Genomic DNA, 22,025 nt, shown 5'->3' on the forward strand with positions numbered 1-22,025 from the left:
AACCTCTCTGAACAGCTAACAAAATTCTCATATAATAAATATCACCTGTACCCGGTGGAACATAATTTAACATCCCGATAGAATACCCTCTTTTGCGTGGATGTCATTCCCTTGATTCTCTATCATAAACAAATTGATTTGAAAACTCAGCATACGTCAAAGTTTGACCTGCTTCAAATTTTTTATTGGCCTCCATCCATGCTAAGAACATTGTACATTTTCCTTCCTCTTCTTCTACGATTTCTTAAAGATCGTCATCATCTTTAAAGATGATATTTTGCTCTCCAGGCAAATGAAAGGTTAATCTCATCACTGAAGGCCACCTTTGATGAATATCATACGCTAAGGTTCTCCACACAGCCTCACATGCAGACAAATATCTGCAATCATAAAATTCTTTGATCTCATCAATAACCTGAGCATCCTCTCCACTGGAAGCTTCCTTTGTAACTCCAACTGCTACCCTGTCTGGACCTTTATTCACGTACTTGAACAAATATTTGATAGCATTCGACTTGTTGCAGTACTCTATATTAACATGCGCTTGATAAGACATCAGTAGATATGCATTGTATGGAACCACATTCCTGTTATCCATATGGACTCCCTTCTTCTCAATAACCACCCCTGTGTCTCGTCTTCTATATGATGGGTATCCACTATCATCGACAACTGTTTGGGATAATATTTGGTGCAATACCCATCTTTCATGCAGGGAGATTTTGGGAATGCTCTACCACATGGTCCATGAATCATATATGTAGATACAACTCTAAATAATTTTGGGTGCTGAACAGGATCTGGCAACTCTGAAGATATTAACTAATCAATTTGAGTTGTCGTTGTTATCTTATGGTCTCTACTTAACCATAAAAGAATGTGAGCATGTGGTAGACCTCTTTTTTGGAATTCCACCGTATACATCCCTTATACCAAAAAGACAAAAAAAATTATATGTTATATTTAAACTATCTATTTTATGTATGTGCTTTGATAAATTAAGGGTGATAATAAAAAAGCAACAATATGTTAAGTAAGAAAATATTTTGCCATTTATTTTATAACAATCTAAAGGAATATTTCTCTAAAAATAAGGTTGGATGATGAGCAATACCTGCATCTAGCACTCCAAATGGAATTCCTTGCTTAAGATCTGAGATTATCATGTCAAGCTGAATTTTGAATACTCTACACGATATATTCGGCCGGTCTTCAACCTTTAAGTTCCTTGGATTGTTAACCCTGCCAATCTCTTGCCAATTTGAGTTACATGTCATTGTGATGAAGAGGTCTGGATATCCATATTTCTTACAAATTGCCATAGCATCTTGACAATTATTAAACATGTATCTCATGCCACCATTGAAGGACGCAGGTAGGATGATACGTTTACCTGCTTTAGAAGCACGTGTCTCACCCCTAACAACTGCATCTTGAATTCCTTTGTATATATCACTCCTCACCTTAGTTTGGTTGTTTCGATAGTAGGTCAACCTTTGTACTTCAATCATAGAAAAGCAATCAACCAAGAACTGCTGAAATAATCTTCCACCATTGACAATTGTTGCATACTCGACCTTTCTCTCTTGTATTCTAAATGCTATGAACTCCCTTAAACTCACATGCTGTCTCTTTCTATTTTCATCAGCCCTATGAGATTCTCGCAAAGGAATGTCTTCTTGGTAGCCATCTTCACCGTAAGGAAACATCATAAGGTACTGAAGAGGAATAAATGCGGTGTGTGTCTCATGAATCCTTTGCAGATGTCCGGACTTTAATTGAACTATAATATCACGCCATGCATCTCCAGAATCAAAATCTCCTACTATTAGAGCTGCGACCTCGTTAGAAGATGGTAAATTGTAGACTCTCGCGTCCTTTGATCTTTTTTGGTACAACCGTAGCCTTATATTTGCGATATCTCCTTGATTCAGGTAGTTTCTCACTATCCTAAATGTGTGAGCAAGAACATTATGTTGATCGATCATGTCCTTGAGATCTAGAACTAAGGACTGGTCAATATTGTTGTTGTTGTTTGTTCTTGAACTGTATAAAACATCAATTGAAAAATATTAGTATTCATAATTAACCAAAATCAAAGTACGAACTACCTAAATAAATTTTTAATCAGTTTGGAATGCATGATACAAACCTGAAAATCTCTATCCTGTTTGAGACCTCATTTTCTGTATCATAAATATATAACTGCGCAAATTTTGGTCTTTGTCCCTCAATTGGCACCAAGCTTCCAATTCTGTGGTAGTTTTGTCCACTCACAATGAACTGGGGAGGACCTGTCCCATCATTGATAGAGGTCTCTATTTTACCTCCGAGGGACGTGAAGCAAAACATGCTATTATAAGTTCTTATATTATCCTTAAAGTGTTTGCTTCTCTGGTCTGCTCCAGATATTAAACCTTGCAAGAGCTGAGGTGGACGTTGCAAAAACGGCAGTTGTACCTTCCCTCGCATACAACATATTGAGAACTCAATATTGGATCCTGTTTTGGACTTCTCTGATCTCTCCTCATACCACATCATGGCGTCGCAATGCCGACAAAAAAAATCTGGGTCACCAATATCTATCACATCTAATAATGACTAAGATAATAAATTATGTTTCAGTTATATCTGCAAAAAATACTTTATATAAAAATATATCTTTCTTTCACCATGTTAAGTATAAAAATAATATTTATAAAAGATTACCGAATACTGCAATTTATAGATTAAAAAGATGAGATCATATAATATAATTTCATTGTGCCAACCTCAAGGTTTAAGTTTTACATGCACGCTAATCAAACAATAAGAATTACAATATATCAATATTCAAATACAAAAATTATAATATATAACCATATCTTAGTTTGAATTTTAAAAACTTGAACACTAAACGATAATTTTTTGTTTATAAAAAGCATAACAATAGTAAATAATAAAGTGCTGATATTGCTACTTCTTAGATTACCTGTATTCTCAGCAATATTGAATATGGCCAGGTATTCAATTTGCACAGAATCATCTAATATAGTCGTGTTTTCAGTAATATCCTCAACTTCTTCAAAAATTTTTGAAAGATTTATAGCCAATTCCTTCAAGAATGTTTTTCTTTGTCTCAGGTGTCTTCCTTTTTCAGCTATGCACACTTCTTCTAATTCTTTAGTATCTAAATTGAATTAGATGTACTTGCTCCTGTAATCATTAGAGATAATAAATCAAGCACTTTATATTATAAAAAAAGAAAATTGAATATATGTTAAATGTTTGAATCAACTGAGTTATGAATATATATTATGAAAGTAGTATTAAAGATAAAAGAAGTAAAATTTTAGCTTTGTGATAATTACAATCTATCATGCTTATCTTACCATGTCTCTTTTGAAGTAGCATAGTCTTCCTATTCAGTCTTGCATCCCTTTGCAATCTAATTCGATTTGAGTACTCCAATGAATCTATAATAATTATTTAGCATATACCAAAGATTGTTTTTAATAGACCAATTGAAAAGTTAAATGTTTGGTCTTTAAGTAATAAAAGCATATATTAACATACGCTGGCTTTGCAACTGGTCGATATTGTTTGATGTTTGTTGAAGCTGTTGTTGACTTGTCTGATGACATGGGCTATCATATGCTTCGTGTGTGATACCTGAATTACTAATATCACTAATATTGGAACATCGTTCTTTTTCACCTACAGAGTGTAGATTATTAGTTGAAGACCTTGATCGATATGGTGTTGGGTTATTATCTAATAAGATAACTCGAGATATTAGTTTTTTGAACATATTTTCTGTTAAAATTTATAATTAAATAAATAGTAGGAAAATCAAAATACATAAAGTGCATGTACATTCACATAAGTAAGTTCCAAAAAAAATCATCCAAAAATCAACCTGTATTGATGCTATTTGTAATGTTCGACAACACCGATTGAAAATGCACATCATTGGAACCATCACTCGAATTTCCTGTAATTTTTTCATAAATAAATTTAGTAACATATTACGAAAACAATGTAAATTAATAATTTATTACTTGACAATAGCTAAATAATATATAGAAAATATTGTATTTTATGGGCTTTCATTCGGCCAAAATACTCATGACAAGTTAGTTATTTTTTATATGAAGTCTACCTTGAATTGTGGTCCGCTTTGTATTTTTTTTGTCTTTTAATATCAATTTTTTCTTCAATCTTGCTTCTCTTTGGACTTCTTGCATCTTTCAATATATACCTGAAAATACCAAATAAATAAATTTTTTAACCGATTAAAAATATATATACATTATACCTAATACATTTTTATTATCAATTTTTTTATATTATTAAAAAAAATAAAGTACACAGGAGTACACATATGACGGCGTTTGTTTTTGGTATACATATCCATCAAAACATAGACACGGGAGTACACAGGAGTACATGTATGATGTTTGTTTACTGAGACAAAAATGATGAAAGACATGGTCATACACAAACACCCATTAAAAACATGTATTTTGTGTCTCTCTAAAATGCTGAATATGAAATTAGTGTCTATGTAAAATCGCATAGGTTTTATTTTCATTGGCTGCTTTAATTTTCTTTTTATTCTCATTTATTCAGTTACGTAAACATATTTTACGGAAAATAATATATATTTTTTTCAAAAGTAACTTTTTTCAAATAAATATAAGTTTAATCTTACGATCAATAAATTCAACTTACAGTTAAAATCTTTTTTTTTCATTTCCTTAAATAAAGAGATTAAAAATGAATAACTTATAAGTAAAAAGAGAGAAAAAGATGAAAGTATCTCTATTATTATGCTGAGAAACGAAGTAAACAGAAAAAATTTATAAATGTGACAAATAAAAAAAATTTAAATTTAAAAATCAAAACGGTTAAGAAGTCACTTAATTAGGAATTAGTATTAGAATTTTAAATTTCAAATTTTTAAATAGAGTTTCCTAATTAGCTAGTGCAAATTTAAAATTTTTAAATAAACTTTTTTAATTAAACGTTTGTTGTTTATTAAGAATATAGAAATTTGTTAATTTACAAATAATTTTTATTAGTTTTGTCATAAATAGTATCAATCCTATTATTTATCGATAAAAATAATAAAACTAAATATAATCTAAAAATTAATAACCTTATAAATTATGTAAATTAAGAAAAAAATATTTAAAAAGAGAGAAAAAGATGAAAGTACTTCTATTGTGGAGAGATAATCTAAAAGATAATAATAAAATTTATAAATATGGCAAGTAAAAAAATTTAAACTTAAAAATCGAAATGGTTAAGAACTTACTTAATTAGAAATTAGTATTAGAAATTCAAATTTTAAATTTTTAAATAGAATTTTCTAATTAAATAGTATAAATTTTAAATTTTTAAATAAAATTTACTAATCAAACGTTCGTTGTCTATTAGGAATATAGAAATTTGTTAATTTAAAAATGATTTTTTTTAGTGTCATCATAAACAGTATTAACTTTATTATACCTTTTCTAAAATTTAAATAGTATTACATTTTTTTAAATAGTATAAATAACCTCACATCTTAATAAGACTGGTAATTCTATTTACTTTATTATAATCCTTTGTAATTAGCATAATAGCTTATAAATTATATAAATTCTTAAAAAATATTCTCAAATTGCTTACGTAAAAATTCAAAAAAAAAGTATATTTGAATTTAAATTTAAAATTCTAAACATAATACTTTAATTAAAAATTATAATTAGATTTTTTTTAAATAAATATACATTAAAAATTAATAACTAACTTAATTGTATCAACAATAATTTAAAGAAGAAATTTATAACTTTATGACATTAAATATTAAATTAGATATTATCAGAATATCAACGGTGAAAATTAAATTAAAAATAAAACCACAAGTAATAACCAAATAACTTCAATTTATATTTAAAAAAATTCTAAATTCCAAACATAAAAATCGAAAAGAACCAAAAGAAAAATAACAACTCAAGAAAAGACAATGTTTCCACCAAAACAAACATATGCTTGACATTATTCTATTAGATAGACTCTAAAAGGGATTCCAAAACATGTGCATCCAAATTCTCAAGTTTCTTTCTCAATCTTGATCTTCTTGGAAGTTGAGATATCTCCTTCTACCTTCGATTCTTCCGACTCCGAGGATAATCGCTTAGTTGGTGTAATAGCATTTTCCAACAATTTGGATTCATCATTAGCAGCAACTTCATTGGAGAATTCAAGCAACAAATTCTGTACAAAATACCACGTTAAATTAAAGACTTCTTTCTAACCTTTGATTTTATCTCACTAATATTTTTTGAATAAAATTAAGACCTTATTTTGAGAGAACAAACAGAAAAAATTATTTTTTGAACAAATACCTTAGCACCTACTTTCTCCCCTTCAATGATTGAGAATGTCTTTGAAATTGGAAGCAAACCACCAGTGTAGTCAACATCCTAAAATTATAATTAATTATTAATTATTAATTATAAATTACATACTACTAATGACCAAGAAAGCAAAAAAAAAATTAATTTTTAATAGAAAGTACACTTATAATTATACTCACAATTTGAATAGGGTGAGCCTCTTTGAATTTATTTATGAGGTCCACATTATCAGTCATCTTCTTAACTTTATAAGAAGGTAAAAAATGTGGATTATCAGATATTTGAACTTTAACGATGAAGAGAAAGGTCTTATCAATTAGGTTGAGCAAAAGTGTAGGTGTATCCGATAGATCTCCTTTCTGCAGGGTATTACATAATATATTAATAATAAATAATATAAAAATTACCAATAAAAATATCTTCACTAATATTTTTAGAAATAAATATTGGTTAGATCTTACCAATAGGAGTGGATCAAGTATCTCTACACAGCTCTTTCCTAAAACTTGTTTTGCCTCCTTGTCAAAGACTACAAAACATGCACAGTCAGAATCATCAATGACACCAAGCTTTATTCGGTACCTGCTTAAAAACGAAAATAACATAAAAAAAAGTTAAATATAGACTTATTCAATATCTAATCCAATGTGCATATACTTTAATTTTAAAAAAATAAATAAATAACCTTAGAGTTATGGATAAAAGGAGACGACCACAACTTGAACATTTGAAAATTTTTGTAAAAGCATATGTGGACCTGTTGCATTCACATTGGCCGTACCACCAGTCTGGAGTATCCATAATATGACTTATAGTAGCCAAGACAACACAAATAAAATTCTGAAAAAAAATAATGATTTAAATTCCCTAAATTTTGTGAATTTTTAAATAAATAAGATGAATAAACAAAAATAATCTATGTACAACGAATTTCAATTATAAAAAACGGTTCCTTTGAATCTAAAAAATTTTAACTAAGCTTAATGTTAATTAAGATACATTTGTTATTTATTAATATTAATAAAAATATTTATATAAAATAAGTTAAAATAATAATTTAAAAAGATGAGATTATCAAAATTTTTATATTTATAAAAATAAATAGATAATTACTCATCATCAATCTCTAATTCGATAACAGTATATTTGGTAGATTTGCCATCCTTTTCAAGAGTTTTCTCATTCCCAATTCCAGCAAGATATCCAACAACATCTGAAATGATTTGAAATAAAAAAATTGTTGTCGATAAATTTGTTTAAAAAAATGTAGAATAAATTATCAGTAAAATAAATAATTATACTTTTTCTAAAATAATAAACTTACCAACTAAATAGGTGCAATCATACCCAGGAGCATTGAGAGTGTCAAAACTCACAAACTAAAATCCATATCGTGGGATATTCGACGATTCTGGAAGTCTGTGCACATCAGTACATTGGTTTAAATTAACCACGTACTCATGATGTGTAGTCTTGAAGTAACCTTTATTGAGTCCAACACCAAAATATCTTATTTGGTAAGATATTCCTTCCTCTAACAAATTCATGAATCGAGACATAAAAGCCTTCTTAACTGAGACGTGTATTTTTCCTCCCTAGAATTAATGAACAAAAAAACACGATTAGATGGGAATAAATAAATAAATTTAAAATATAAATAATATAAATTTAAAATAAAATAGAAAAATATTAGTAGAAAACTCACGTCTTCATCGAGCCAAACCATCTCAATTGAGTATGGCAATGGAGAATTTTCGTAACTTGGTAGTGTCCATAACCGTATCACTCGTATACGTACACACAAATTGTCGATTGTAGGATTGATGTCAGCAATTTTGTGAATATCAGCCATTAGAATAAGTAGAGAGATTTTGGATATATGTAACGAAAGGGATTGATGTACTTTAAATTGTGGTGCTTTACATCTCTCATAACTTATACTTTTATAGTTGCATCATAACTAAATCTTTTTAAATTTGGTTGACTTTAATTTAAAATTTAAAAAATAACAAACTAAGTAAAACAACCTAAACTTAAAATTTGAAAATAACAACCTAAACAAATAATAATTTAAAAATTCTAACATAACATAAATCTTTATAATAATATAATAATATAATAATATTAGTACGCAACAATCGAAGAATAATTAACGTAAATTTTTTTAAAACTCTAAATTTCTTTAAAAAAATTTATGTAGCTGCAATTTAAAAAAATATTTTAAAATTTTAAAAAATAATGCTAAAAAAAATTAACAGATATTTAAAAAATAGTGTTATAATATAAAAAAGAACAACCTAAGTAAAATTTAAATAAAATTTAAAAAATAACAACTTATATAAAATAATTTAAAATTTAAAAAATAACCACCTAAGTAAAACAACCCAAACAAATAAAATAATTTAAAATTTAAAAAATAACAACCTATGTAAAACAACTCAAACTTAAAATTTGAAAATAACAACTTAAGCAAATAATAATTTATAATTTATAATTTATAAATATAAATCTAAAAATTTCTAGTGACGACACGTAAGCAAATAAACTCCCAGAATCAACGTATGAGCGCCACGTCAGCAAATTGGCTCCCCATTTGTATTACTATAAAGATATTTTTGTTTTTATTTAATTTAATTAAGGATAAACCGAATTAAAATAGGATAAAATAAAATAACTGGAAACTAGAATATAAGTTTCGAAAACTAAAAGAAAAAAATAAAATAAAAAATAAAAAAATTCAAATACTAAAATGATTAATCAATAAAAAAGATTTGAAAAATTTTGGATATAATTTTCGAAAAAATGAAGAGAGAGAAAGTGGTTAGGAAGTTTTGAAAAAGATATGTCTTAAAATTAAAGATACTTGTAAAAATAAATAAATAAAAGAAAAGATTTGAAAAAGATATGATTTTAAAATTTTAAAGATTGAAACTTTCTTAACAAGGAAACACCAAACTTAAAATTTTTCAATCAAAATAACAAAATAAGACAAGTAATTCGAAAATTATGAATAAGAAAAAGATTTTGAAAAATTTTATAAAAGATTTTCAAAAAATATAAAAAGAAATTTGAAAAAGATTTAAGAAGATAAATTTTTAAAATTCAAATTTTAACTTGCCTAACAAGAAAAGATAATGAGCAAAATAAGTCAACCTAAAGAATTCGAAAATAATGAGCAAATAAAGGAAAAGATATTTTTTTGAATTTTTTAAGTTAATGAGAAAAGAGAAAAACAATAAAATGACACCAAACTTAGAATTTTTAGATCAAAACAAAGAAAGCAAACAAGAAAACTTTGAATGTCAAGATGAACACCAAGAACACTTTGAAGATCAAGCTGAACACCAAGAATAAATTTTGGAAATCTTTAAGAAAATAAAAACACAAAGGACACCAAACTTAAAAATTTTTTATACTTTGGACACTAATAATTCGAAAATGCACAAGAAAAATAAGGAAAGACACAAAACAAGAAAAAATAAAGATCAAACAAGGAAAATAAACAAGAACAACTTGAAGATCAATGAAGAACACAATGCATATATTTTCAAAAATTAAAGAGAATTTAAAACATGCAATTGACACCAAACTTAAAGCATGAAACTAACTCAAACAGAAAACTCAATTATCAGTTTATTAAAAATTTTAGAAAAAAATTATAAAAAGAAAACAAGGATTTTAAAATTTTAACCAAAACAATAATAGAAGACTCAATTTTAGTGACTCTAAACCAAAAAGATAAATTTTTCCTAATCTAAGCAACAAAATAAACCGTCAGTTGTCCAAACTCGAACAATCCCCGGCAACGGCGCCAAAAACTTGGTGCACGAAATTGTGATTACACTTTTCACAACTCCGCACAACTAACCAGCAAGTGCACTGGGTCGTTCAAGTAATACCTTATGTGAGTAAGGGTCGATCACACGGAGATTGTTGGCTTGAAGCAAGCTATGGTTATTTTGTAAATCTTAGTCAGGAGATTAATGATAAGAGTGATTGTATTTATGAAAAATAAATAACATGAAATAAATAGTACTTGTGATTCAGTAATGAGAAACAGGCTGAGGTTCCGGAGATGCATTGTCATCTGAATCTCTGCTTTCCTACTGTCTTCTTCTCCAAACACGCATGGCTTCCTTCAATGGCAAGCTTTTTGATCCTCTCGAATGAAAAATACCAGGTATGATCTCTGCACGGCTAATCAACTGTCGGATTTCTAGTCTCGGATGAAAAATACCAGGTACAACTACCGCACGGCTAATCATCTGTCGATTCCCACTAGCGTCAGAATAGGACCCTCGTCCTTTTGCACACTGTCACTGCGCCCAACACTCGCAGGTTTGAAGCTCGTCACAGTCATCCCTTTCCAGATCCTACTTAGAATACCACAGACAAGGTTTAGACTTTCCAGATTCTATGAATGCTGCCAATTGGTTCTAGCCTATACAACGAAGATACTAATCTCACGGACTCGGTCTATGTATTAGATACCCAAGAGATACGCACTCAAGCTGTCGCCCAATGACTACGTTGAGCTCAGATAGAACGGGAGTGGTTGTCAGGCACGCGTTCATAGATTTGAGGATAATGATGAGTGTTACGGATCATCATATTCTCTATATTGAAGTACGAGTGAGTATCTTAGAATAGAATCAAGCGTGATTGAATAGAAAATAGTAGTAATTGCATTAATCCATTGAAACACAGTAGAGCTGCTCACCCCACCTATGGGGTTTAGAGGCTCATACTGTAGAAGATACAATATGAAGTGTAAAATGTCATAAGGTGAAATTCACTTCTAGGACCCACTTGGTGTGTATTTGGGATGAGCTTTCAAGCTTTCACGTGCATATGCCTAAAGTTGGCGTTAAACGCCACCCTGAGTGCCAAAATGGGTGTTTAACACCAAGAAAGGTGCCAGTTCTGGCGTTTTACGCTAGAAAGTTTTTGGCTTGCTTTTAATGCCAGTTTGGGCCATCAAATCTCGAGCAAAGTATGGATTATTATATATTGCTGGAAAGCCCAAGATGTGTACTTTCCAACTCAATTGAGAGCGTGCCAATTGGGCTTCTTTAGCTCTAGAAAATCCACTTCGAGTGCATGAGAGTCAGAATCCAACAGCATCTGCAGTCCTTTTTCAGCCTCTGAATAAGATTTTTGCTCAGATCCCTCAATTTCAGCCAGAAAATACCTGAAATTACAGAAAAACACACAAACTCATAGTAAAGTCCATAAATGTGATTTTTGAATAAAAACTAATAAAAATATAATAAAATGTAGCTAAAACATACTAAAAACTATGTAAAAATAATGCCAAAAAGGGTATAAATTATCCGCTCATCAGCAGGCTACCCAGGATACTCAGCAGCCGGAGCCACAGCCAGAGACCCAGTAGCCAGATGCGACTATCGACCCCCATTTTGAGCCCGATCAGTAGTATCGAGGATGATGCTCTATCTTAAGTGTGGGGAGGTCACCGTCGTCGCCGTCGGTGGAGATATCATTTTGGGTGAACATTTTCGGACATTATCTCCTAGTTTATGTTATTTTGCTTTATTTTGCACTTTTTGGAATATTGTATATATTAGTATTATGGATACTTTTGTTTAGTTTGTTGATCTTACACTTTTGCTTTATATATGCACTTTTGCTCTATATAGTTATTTTAGCTTGTTTTAGCTTTTGGTTGTGTTTAGAAAAATATTTTGGATTGTTGAGACCTAAGTTGACCCTTTTGCATATAAAATTTGTTTTGATTAAAAAAGGGGGATAAACTAAGGAATTTTTAGAATTTCTCAATCACAACATTGCATTTAGCATGAGCTTAGTCAAAACAATGAAAATTTTCAAGGAAATTATCTATGAGGCACCACCCCAATTGATTGAAAAAAATTTTTTGTGGAACTTGCTTGAATTTTATATTTTGTGGATCATGTTTTGAGCTAAGAATACAAGCTTGTGAGATTTGAGCCTATTGATGTGGTTACATCTTATAACCACTTATTTTCCTTCTTGTGTGCAATTGTTCTCTTCCTATGATTGTGATCCTTGATTTGTTTAATTCTATATGTCCCATTATTCCTTGTATTCATGCATTTATATGATTGATGCCATTACTTTATTAGCTCACTTACCCAAATAGCCTTACCTTTTATTCTCCATTGTTAACCAATTTTGAGCCTACGCTTAACCCAATTATTCTCTATTTTAGCACATTACAAGCCTAAAGTGGAAAACAATGAAAGTCCCTTGTTTGGATCTTTGATTAGCTTAGGCTAGTGAGAGTGTTTCATTATTCATGTTTGGGGAGATTTAGAAATATTGGTTGGGATAAGAGGGTGTTTTGCATCTCTATATTTGGAAAGTGGATGCATGCTCATGTATTGATTAAATGTATAGACCTTGTGCATTGATGATGTTGTATAAAGTTTGAAAAGAAAGAAAAATGAGAAAAACAAAAGAAAAAGAAAAAAATAAATGTGAAAAAGAAAAGAAAAAAAAAATATATATATATATAGAAAGAAAGAAGAGAAAGAAGAGAAAGAAGAAAAAAACAATAAAAAGGGGACAAAATGCCCCAAAGTGAAGTCCAATAAGTGTCAATGCAAAAGTGTTGAGAAATGAAAAGACAATTCATGAGTATGTAAATAAGTGAAAATTGGGTAGTTAGGTTAGCACTTAATCGTATAGGTCATTATATAGGTTAGGTGGGAAAGTTTAGGTTAATCAAAGATTCAAATTTCTAGTCCACTTAACCATATGTGATCCTACCTTGACCCTAGCCCCATTACAACCTTTTGAGAAAGACCTCATGATATTTGTGTGCATGCATTGAATAATTGTTGATTGTTAGATGAAGAACAAATTTTGGAAAGCATGATTAGAGGAGAATTGAGTGAATCAACCTGGAAACACTTGAGTGAATAGAGCGGATACACATCCGGTGAGGGTTCGATTGCTCAATTACATGTATTCACCACTATCATCGATATTCTTGCAAGTTTGTAAATCTTTTTGATAAGTTCAATACAATTGTGGGTTGGATTTGATTCCTATTGCTTTAGCCCTTGTACTAGCATATGCTCTCTGGGAAGTTGATTTATTTTGGCCAAGCATTTGCATTTCATATTAGGTAGTGCATTTGGATAGTTTGCATATAGTTTAGTTGCATTGAATAAATGTCACACCCTTTATTTCATTCTTGGTTTAGCATGAGGACATGTTAAGGTTTAAGTGTGGGGAGGTTGATAAATCCCGTTTTTAGGGTTTATCTTGTGTTGAATTTAGAGCATTTTGGTAACCTTTTCTCACATTTATTCAATGAAATAGCATGGTTTTGTGATTCTTCCTTGATTTGTGCTTAAAAGTGAAAACGTGATTTTTAGGTCTTTAATTTGATAATTTTAATCTTTCTTCGATTCTACTAAATGCCTTGATGTGTTTATTAGTGATTTCAGATTGAAAAGGGCTAGGAATGGATCAAAGGAGAGAAGATAAAGCATACAAAGTGGAAAAATCATGAAAAGCCAAAGACTTGGAAAACGCCCATGGACGCGCGGGCGCACTAGACGCCTACGCGTGGATCGCGCAATACTCCAGGGACGCGTACGCATGCTGTGCGCGTACGCGTCGATGCCGCACGTAACTTCTTTAATGAAAACGTGCCTGGCGATTTCTGAGGAGCTTCTGGCCCAACATTGAGTTGAATCTTGGTGGGAAAAGATTAAAAGAACCAAGGATTGAAGGGGAAGGCATCACTTCACATCTAGACATGACTTGACACTTTAGATCTAGTTTTAGTTTTCTAGAGAGAGAAGCTCTCTCTTCTATCTAGAATTAGGATTAGGTTTAGATTAGAATTTCTTAGATCTAGGTTTTAATATTTGCTTTCATCTACTTTTCCCTTTCAATTCCTTGTTTCTACATCTTGTTCATCTACTCTTTTGTTGTAGTTTTTCTCTACTTTGTTTCTACTACTTTGTTTCTATACCTTGTTGTGGATCAACTTTTGTTCCTTTATTTTCTTTTAATGCAATTTGAGGTAATTCATGTCAATTGTGATTTCCTTGATTGTTGTTGTTAATTTTTTGCATTTAATTGTTGTTAGAATTCATTCTTGTTGTCAATTTACTATGCTTCCCTTTGTGCCTTCCAAGTGTTTGTCAAAATGCTTGGAAGGATGCTAGAGTAGAGTTTTATGCTCTTAGCTTGGGATGGTAACTTAGGAACTCTTGAGTTACCACTGTCCAAGTAATTGATGATTGGGAGCCATTGACTCTAGTTCTCACTAATTGAATTAGTGGAGAGTTAGAACTTATGGACTTGGATTGATATAGCTCATTTGACTTTCCCCTACTACTAGTTAGAGAATGATTTAATGGGATTGATGTAACAACCCTGATTTTCGAGTACATGAGATCTTTTCTGAAAGTACGGATTTCTCCGGAAGATCAGTAAAGGGAACACCTCTGTTATATCGTCAAGCATCTCAATCGTCATTATCATTATGTCATCCTTGAGTTAGAACCTCCTCTGAGGCAAGCTCGATAATGCAATCGCGAAGAACCTTGTTTTTGAACCGTATCGGTTGGCAGTTTTGATTCTGATTTTCGTAAATAGTCTCTGTTTGACGAACCAGACTCGATTCATGAGAGGAGAGAGATAATAGTATAATATTATCATTATATTAGTATTAGAAAATGCTTGAATGACATTATAAGGTTACCTGGTCTGTTTTTGTTAAAAACAGAAAATCTGTTTAACCGGGTTTACGTACTGGTGCAGCTTAGCACCAGCACTCTCTGATGAATTTAGCAATGCTAAGGCCTCATTATACATGTTATATTCTCATAATAAATACGTTACTAGTTTTATTTATGCTAGTAGCTCAGAAAATAATTTTTAGAGATGTTTTTACGAGTGTTCCGATACACCTAGTTTTAGTAGTTGTACACCAGAGATATTTTAATATTATTTTAATCCACCTCCAAGCCAACGAATCACAACTCACCCTACACCCCCAAGACCTCCAAGGCTGTCTCATTTAATTATTTTGGCCAAAAATAACAAGAGAGAAAAGAGAGAAACTTTTATGAACACTTAATCTTCAAAGCTTGATTTCTTCTGAACTAAAACTCAAATCAAAACTCCGATTTCACCAAAATGATCCTCTCTTCTTCCTCTACATAACCATGTAAATTATCAAGGATGAAAATAAGGTGAGATGGCTGTCTCCCTCCCATTTCAATTTGGTTTTCAAGGAAAACCTTGCAAAACATGTGTTTTCTTGATGTTCTTCCTTAGGAATCATGCTTAACTTGACTTGAGGGCCAAGAAACGTGAATTTCCAGCAAGTCTAAGGTGAGATATCTCTTCCTAACATACTGAGTGAGATTCGGTCAGTTGAGAGTTTTTGGATTTAAAGTTGTTCTTGATGTGATTTAGGAGGAAAAAGTGCTTAAGGACCACCTGAAAGTTTAACCGAATTAGGAGCAGCAAAACCAGGTAGGGATTGACGAATTTAATCTTGATTGATTGTGTTTGAGTTGTGTGATTATGATATGGTTTGGCTGTGCTTGAAATTGATTGTTTGTATGAGTAATTCTTGTTGAAATTTTGGTGAAAATTTGATGAAATTTGATGAAATTCAAGCTATGAATGTGTGTTCTTGTGGCTGCTGGAAAACGAAACCCTAGAGCTTAAATTGAGGTTCAATTTGTGTTAAAATCATGTAGAAAAAATGGGGTTTTAGTGGCTGGAAATTTATTTTGAATTATGGTAAAAATCGGTTGCTGAAAAGACTGAAAAACGGGTAAAAACAGAGAAAGAATTTGAAGAATATACGAAGAACACAAAGAACACTTTGAGTGTGGTGAAGAACATTGAAGAACACCTTTTAGATCTTAGAAAGGGCAAGGAAGTAAAATTTTTGGTGTTTGAGGGGTTATATGGTAATTTCTGGAAGTTAGGGTGGTAAAAGTAGAAATATTAAAAGTTACGGGTGGTAAAAAGTGAATTTTAAAGGTTAAAAATAAAAGGTAAGTTAATTTTCGAAAATTTAGTATTAAAATAATAAATAATAATAAAATATTAAATAATAATATTTAATTAAAAATAATATTTTAATAAAAATAATAAAATAATACGGAAAAGGTAGTTTTCTGTAAAAGCTTTAGAAAGACAACTTTAAGTGCAGAATCTCATAATTACCTTCATAAAAACACTTAGGGAGTGGTAATAACATGATAGTGAGGCAAAGATAAAGAAAAGATAAAAAGTTAAAGAAAAGATAAAAACCAAAGAAAAAGTCTGTAAAATTTTAATGACAGAAAAACAGACAGAGACTAGTGAACGAACTAGGGCAACTTAGTTAGTACTTGAGTTGTGACTAGGGTTAGGTGTTATATGAAAAGTTAAACTGTTTCAGTATAGACTTGATGAACCTATACCTGGGACAGGCTAACTATTCATACCAAAATTTACACATGTTAAACAGAGAAATCAGAGCAGAATAAAGTAACACAGAGCACAGAGTAACCAGAGTAAAGTAAAGAGATACAAAGAGAAAAGAATAATATGATGAAGAGAAATGGTTTGAGCTAGGATATTGTAAAAGTGAAAGATGTAAAGTTTGTACAGTATGATTGAATAGAGAAAGAAAGAGGTACTGCATAAAGAATGTGAAAATGATGATGAATAATGAGAATGATGATGAATGATGATAATGAGAATGATTATGTAATAATCTGCTGCGTGAAGGCAGTCAGATAGATAGTGGTACGACCACAGAATGTTTTTCAGTGTTACACAGCTATTGAGAGTTGTACTTGCAACTGATAACCTGGGATCACTTGCAGAGGATATTAATTCATACACGGCTAGAATGCCGCACCTGTAAGGCAAGGATTGCTTACTGAGAATATGATTTCATACATGGCTGGAATTCCGCCACCTGTAAGGCAGAGTTTGCTTACAGAAGATATGACGCATACGTCGGTTAGTGAGAACTGTACCTATGCTGACTGGAAAACCATACCCGTTTCAGCTACTTCGGGTTACGTCGGGAGCGGGTAGAAACCGACAGATGAGCTCATTACCTGCGCTAAGGCTAGACATGCATCATACTTGGTTGCGCATTTCCTTTGTTATGATTGTGGTATGAATGTATGCTTTCCTTGTTTGTATTCCATTTTCTGCGCTTGTGTTATTTTTTTGTATTCTTCTGTTTGTGTTCTGCTATCTGTTTTCTCTATCTTCTCTACTTATCTGTGTTTTCTAATTACTGCTTCTTTGTATTCTGCTAATAGTCTGCTAAACAACATAGAATTAATGAACGTAACTAATAACCCCGACCCTACTAAGAACTCCCCAGTTCTTACCCCTTCTCTCTCCCTTCCCCCTTCAGATGGAAGTAAGAGTACCTTACCATAGTTCGCTGATAACCGTTCGCAAGAAGAGGATTCTGCTCTAGATAGTCTTCTGAGTCTAGGGTAAATATCGTTCTCTGATTATATGTATATACTGTGAGACCAGCCAACGTCTGCACCCCGTTCGTATGCGCACTTTAACCTAAATCCTGTGTACGAGATTCCTATTGTGTGGCTACTTCATGAGGTACCAGAGAGACGTCTTGTGGAAAAGTCTGATCGTGCAGAAGAGTAGCAGATGATGTTCTATCTTTTGATGACGTTCCACCTGACTTGAGTTTTGAAGACCTAGAACGTACTTTCCCTCGCTTTAGTAGTTTAGAGAGACTAGGTGAGTATAGAGTCTAGGCTAGCCTAGGTGCCAGCTTAGGGACCTCTTGAACAGGTCAAGACCTGGGATGTTGTATGTATATACATGTATATAGATATTATTTACCTATATCTAGGAGCGTTCTAACTAACAGTCTATATTCTAATAAAGGCTAAATCACCGAATGTTGTCAACTACTTGTGATGTATTTATGTGTGGTTGTTTATAACTGTTTTATCTGTTATTATTTGTGAATTGATTATAAATAATTCTGTCTATTAATCCAAACATTTTCAAAAAAAAAAAATAATACACCTCGCAAATTAACTACGCTTTTAACAACAAATCAGGCTCATATGATAAATAATAGATAATTAGGAAGACAAATTGGTAGCGCTCAGTTTCTGGTATGATCTAGATATATTGAAAATTGGGTCGTTACAATTTGGTATCAGAGCAGTTCATTCCCAGTAGAGCCTGGGGAGTGGACTGACTATGCTTCATTGTATACTCTGTTGTGTGTCTCATGCGTATAGGATATCCCAGTGATATATGTTGCATGATTGTTTCTGTGTTTTCATTTTGGGAATGTTCACACTTGACTTGAAGTGTTAAGACTGATCACCTTAACAATGATTGTTTGGTGTGAACAGGACTACTAATCAACTCCCAGTCAAGGCGTTTATTTAAATTATTCAAATTCACTAATTTAATTTCCTGTTTACTCAACTCAAACCTTTTTGAAAATATCTGATTAATAAAATAGCACACTTTTCTGTAAACTCGTTGGGAGACGACCTGGGACTCATACTCCAAGTATTTTAATTTCAATTTTCTGTGACACCTTTTTAAATTGATAGGCAGATTTCTGGCGAGTTAAGAACTATACCTGCAATGTATATAAATTAACAATTTTTAATTCGCCAATTTCTGCCAGCATCAATTTTTGGCGCCATTGCCGGGGAGTTGCAATAGAGTGCTAAAGTTATTAATTAGAATTTATTTATTTGCATTTTATTTTATTTTGCTACTATGAGCTGCATGTTTCTTTCGTCAAATGATGCGTTCACTTCCTAATCCAAGCTTGCTAATATTCGATCCTGAAATTGAAAGGACTATTTCACGAATAAGGCGAGCTCGGCATCGGTTAGTCCGCTCTAAGGGCGGATCTGAAATGTCACTTGAAGAAGAAACCAGCCCCCGTTCTACTGATTCGGTTGATTTACGTACAGGTAACATGGCGGCAGCCAGAAGAGTTACTATCCAGGAAGAAGGAGCCCCTGATTTTACAATGCAACCATTTCAAGCGCATCACCCAGCGGTGGCTACAGATTTTGAAATAAAGACCGCACTGCTGAATTTGATGCCCAAGTTTCATGGCTTACCTGCTAAAGAGCCTATCAAGCACCTGAGAGATTTCCAAACAGCCTGTTCTACTGTCAGGCGTGATGGTGCTGATGAAACTTCAATTTTGCTGAAAGCTTTCCCATTTTCTCTTGAGGGAAAAATAAGAGAGTGGTACTACACTCAACCCCTAGTGAATGTATCCAACTGGGATACACTCAGAAAAGAATTTTTGGAAAAATTCTTTCCATCTGAAGTTACTGATAAACTGAGGAAAGACATTTCCACAATTGTTCAAGATGACAACGAGACTCTCTTTGAATACTGGGAGCGCTTCAATAATCTTCTGGAAGCATGCCCCCACCACAGGATTGACAAGATAGTGTTACTCAGCTATATCACACAGGGCATGAGGCCCCAAGATAAGACCACATTGGAAAGTGCTAGCAATGGGTCTATGAAGAAGTACAAGACCACTGATGAGGCATGGCAATTGATCAGTGACTTCGCTGAATCTACTAGGAACCACAGCCAGAAACAAGGCCGTTCAAAAGCCGTTGCAGAAGTATCCTCTAGCAGAGAGACTGTTGCTCTAGCTCAGAGTATCTGTGAAATGACAAACTTGCTGAAGCAGATGCAATTGAATCAACAACAAGTTCAACAAGCTCAACCTTCTCCAGCACAGCAAGGTCAACAGTTAGTCCCACAGAGAGTTTACGGAATTTGTGCTGATTATAGCCATTATACTGATGAATGCCCGCAGCTCCAGCAGGAAGACAACATGGTTGCATCCACTCATAACTTCTATGACCACCCCAACCAAGGGTACAATCAATGTGGAAATCATAACCATGGATGGCAGGATAATTCTAACCAGAATTGGAGGGACAACAATAACAGAGGAGGCAGAGATAATTAGGGAAATCAGAGGTGGAACAATAACAACAATAGGCAGCAGAACCAACCTTACAGAGCACCTCACCTGAGGCAATCCCAAGGACCACAGAACACCCAACAACAGACCTCTCAATTTACTCATCCTTCTTCATCTCCTAATGAAGAGTTACTACAATCCTTTGAGCGAAGACAACAGACCATGGAAAATAACATTATGAATAACATTAATGCCAGTCTGAATGGTCTGACCTCTACTTTGCAAGCTCTTGTCTCACAGATTGGATCAATGCAAAATTCTAATAACTAACCTTCAGGTTCTACTGGAATTCCCTCTCAACCATTACCCAATCCAAAGGGAGGCATTAATGCCATCACCCTCAGGTCCGGAACCACACTGCAGGAGAGGAATCAGGAGGAGCCAAGCCAACCAGAACACGCCTCAGCTGAAGAGGTAGTAGAAATAGAAAATGTTGAAGAGGAAGAGGATATACAGAACATAGCTGAAAAAGAAGAAGCCCAACCACAGGAGGAAGCACCAAAAGGCGCAGACACTGTTGAAAACACCACTCCCATTCCATTTCCACAACTTGCAAGGAAGCCCAGGAAGCAGCTGGAACCCGATCCCAAAATGGTAGAAATATTCAAAAAGGTTGAGGTAACTGTTCCCCTTTTTGATGTTATTCAACAGGTACCTAAATTAATGAATTAGAAACTATTCTTTTAGGTAGTTCCATGTCTGCTTTAATGGGAGGATTACCTGAAAAATGTAGTGACCCAGGTCCTTGTATAGTTAGTTGTACTATTGGTAGAGTAGTAATTTATGATTGCATGTGTGATTTAGGAGCATGTATTAGTATAATGCCTTTGTCTATATATGATATTTTGAGGCTCCCTCTCTTAAAAAGGTCGGCAGCTCATTTTGTGTTAGCAGATAAAAGCATTATTACAGTGGCTGGAGTTGCTGAAGATGTTTTGGTGAACATTAAAGGACTTACATTTCCCACTGATTTTTATATCTTAGAGATGCCCCATAATGACTCAGATAAGCCATCATCAATCCTACTTGGAAGACCATTCCTGAAGACATCAAAATTCAAATTGGATGCTTTTTCAGGAACATACTCTTTTGAAATAGATGGCCGAATAGTAATCTTCAATCTGAATGGAGTCATAAACAACCCTCCAGAAGATCATTCTATCTTCTAGTGTGATGTCATAGAGGAAACTGTAGCTGACGTTCACAAGGAAGAGTTAGAAGAGAGGCACGTTGGACAAGGTCCAAGTGTGGGGACCCTCTTGACTGACAATGAGAGCACCTCAGCATTTTCACAAGCTCCAGACAATCCAGAACCTACCCATGATCAGAAGTTGGAATTAAAATCTCTCCCTCCACATCTCAAATATGCTTATCTCGAAGATGAGCAGAAGTTTCTAGTTATCATTGCAAGGGAACTCACTTCTCAATAAGAAGAGCAGTTACTTGATGTACTGAGGAGGCACAAGAAAGCAATTGGGTGGAGTTTGGCAGACATAGTAGGCATCAACCCTCAAGTATGTGAGCACAGAATATTTTTAGAAGAGGGAGCAAGACCTGTCCGTCAACCCCAAAGAAGATTGAATCCCACTATCTTGGAAGTTGTAAAAAAGGAAGTAACCAGACTA

General features: G+C 32.7%; 3 protein-coding genes across 3 annotated transcripts; all 3 read right to left on the minus strand.

The window, feature by feature from the left end:
• Positions 1-244: 244 nt before the first annotated feature.
• Positions 245-4,226, minus strand: LOC148553212 (uncharacterized). The gene is made up of 9 exons (XM_088494793.1): positions 4,142-4,226; positions 3,899-3,973; positions 3,556-3,696; positions 3,372-3,455; positions 2,972-3,061; positions 2,710-2,715; positions 2,153-2,591; positions 1,115-2,046; positions 245-672 (listed from the first exon to the last, which is right to left on the minus strand). The coding sequence occupies exons 1-9, from the start codon at positions 4,224-4,226 to the stop codon at positions 245-247; spliced, it is 2,280 nt and encodes a 759-aa protein (XP_088350919.1).
• A 1,852-nt stretch (positions 4,227-6,078) lies between these two features.
• Positions 6,079-7,187, minus strand: LOC148553213 (uncharacterized). The gene is made up of 5 exons (XM_088492545.1): positions 7,072-7,187; positions 6,848-6,968; positions 6,566-6,745; positions 6,375-6,452; positions 6,079-6,243 (listed from the first exon to the last, which is right to left on the minus strand). Exons 1-5 carry the CDS (start codon positions 7,185-7,187, stop codon positions 6,079-6,081), a joined length of 660 nt encoding a protein of 219 aa, XP_088348671.1.
• A 308-nt stretch (positions 7,188-7,495) lies between these two features.
• Positions 7,496-8,238, minus strand: LOC148553214 (uncharacterized). The gene is made up of 3 exons (XM_088494794.1): positions 8,092-8,238; positions 7,822-7,981; positions 7,496-7,599 (listed from the first exon to the last, which is right to left on the minus strand). Exons 1-3 carry the CDS (start codon positions 8,236-8,238, stop codon positions 7,496-7,498), a joined length of 411 nt encoding a protein of 136 aa, XP_088350920.1.
• Between the last annotated feature and the right edge of the window lie 13,787 nt (positions 8,239-22,025).

This window comes from Arachis ipaensis, chromosome B7 (genome assembly GCF_059453495.1).
Source record: "Arachis ipaensis isolate K30076 ecotype BB chromosome B7, ASM5945349v1, whole genome shotgun sequence".
In the NCBI taxonomy this organism is placed as follows: Eukaryota; Viridiplantae; Streptophyta; class Magnoliopsida; order Fabales; family Fabaceae; genus Arachis; species Arachis ipaensis.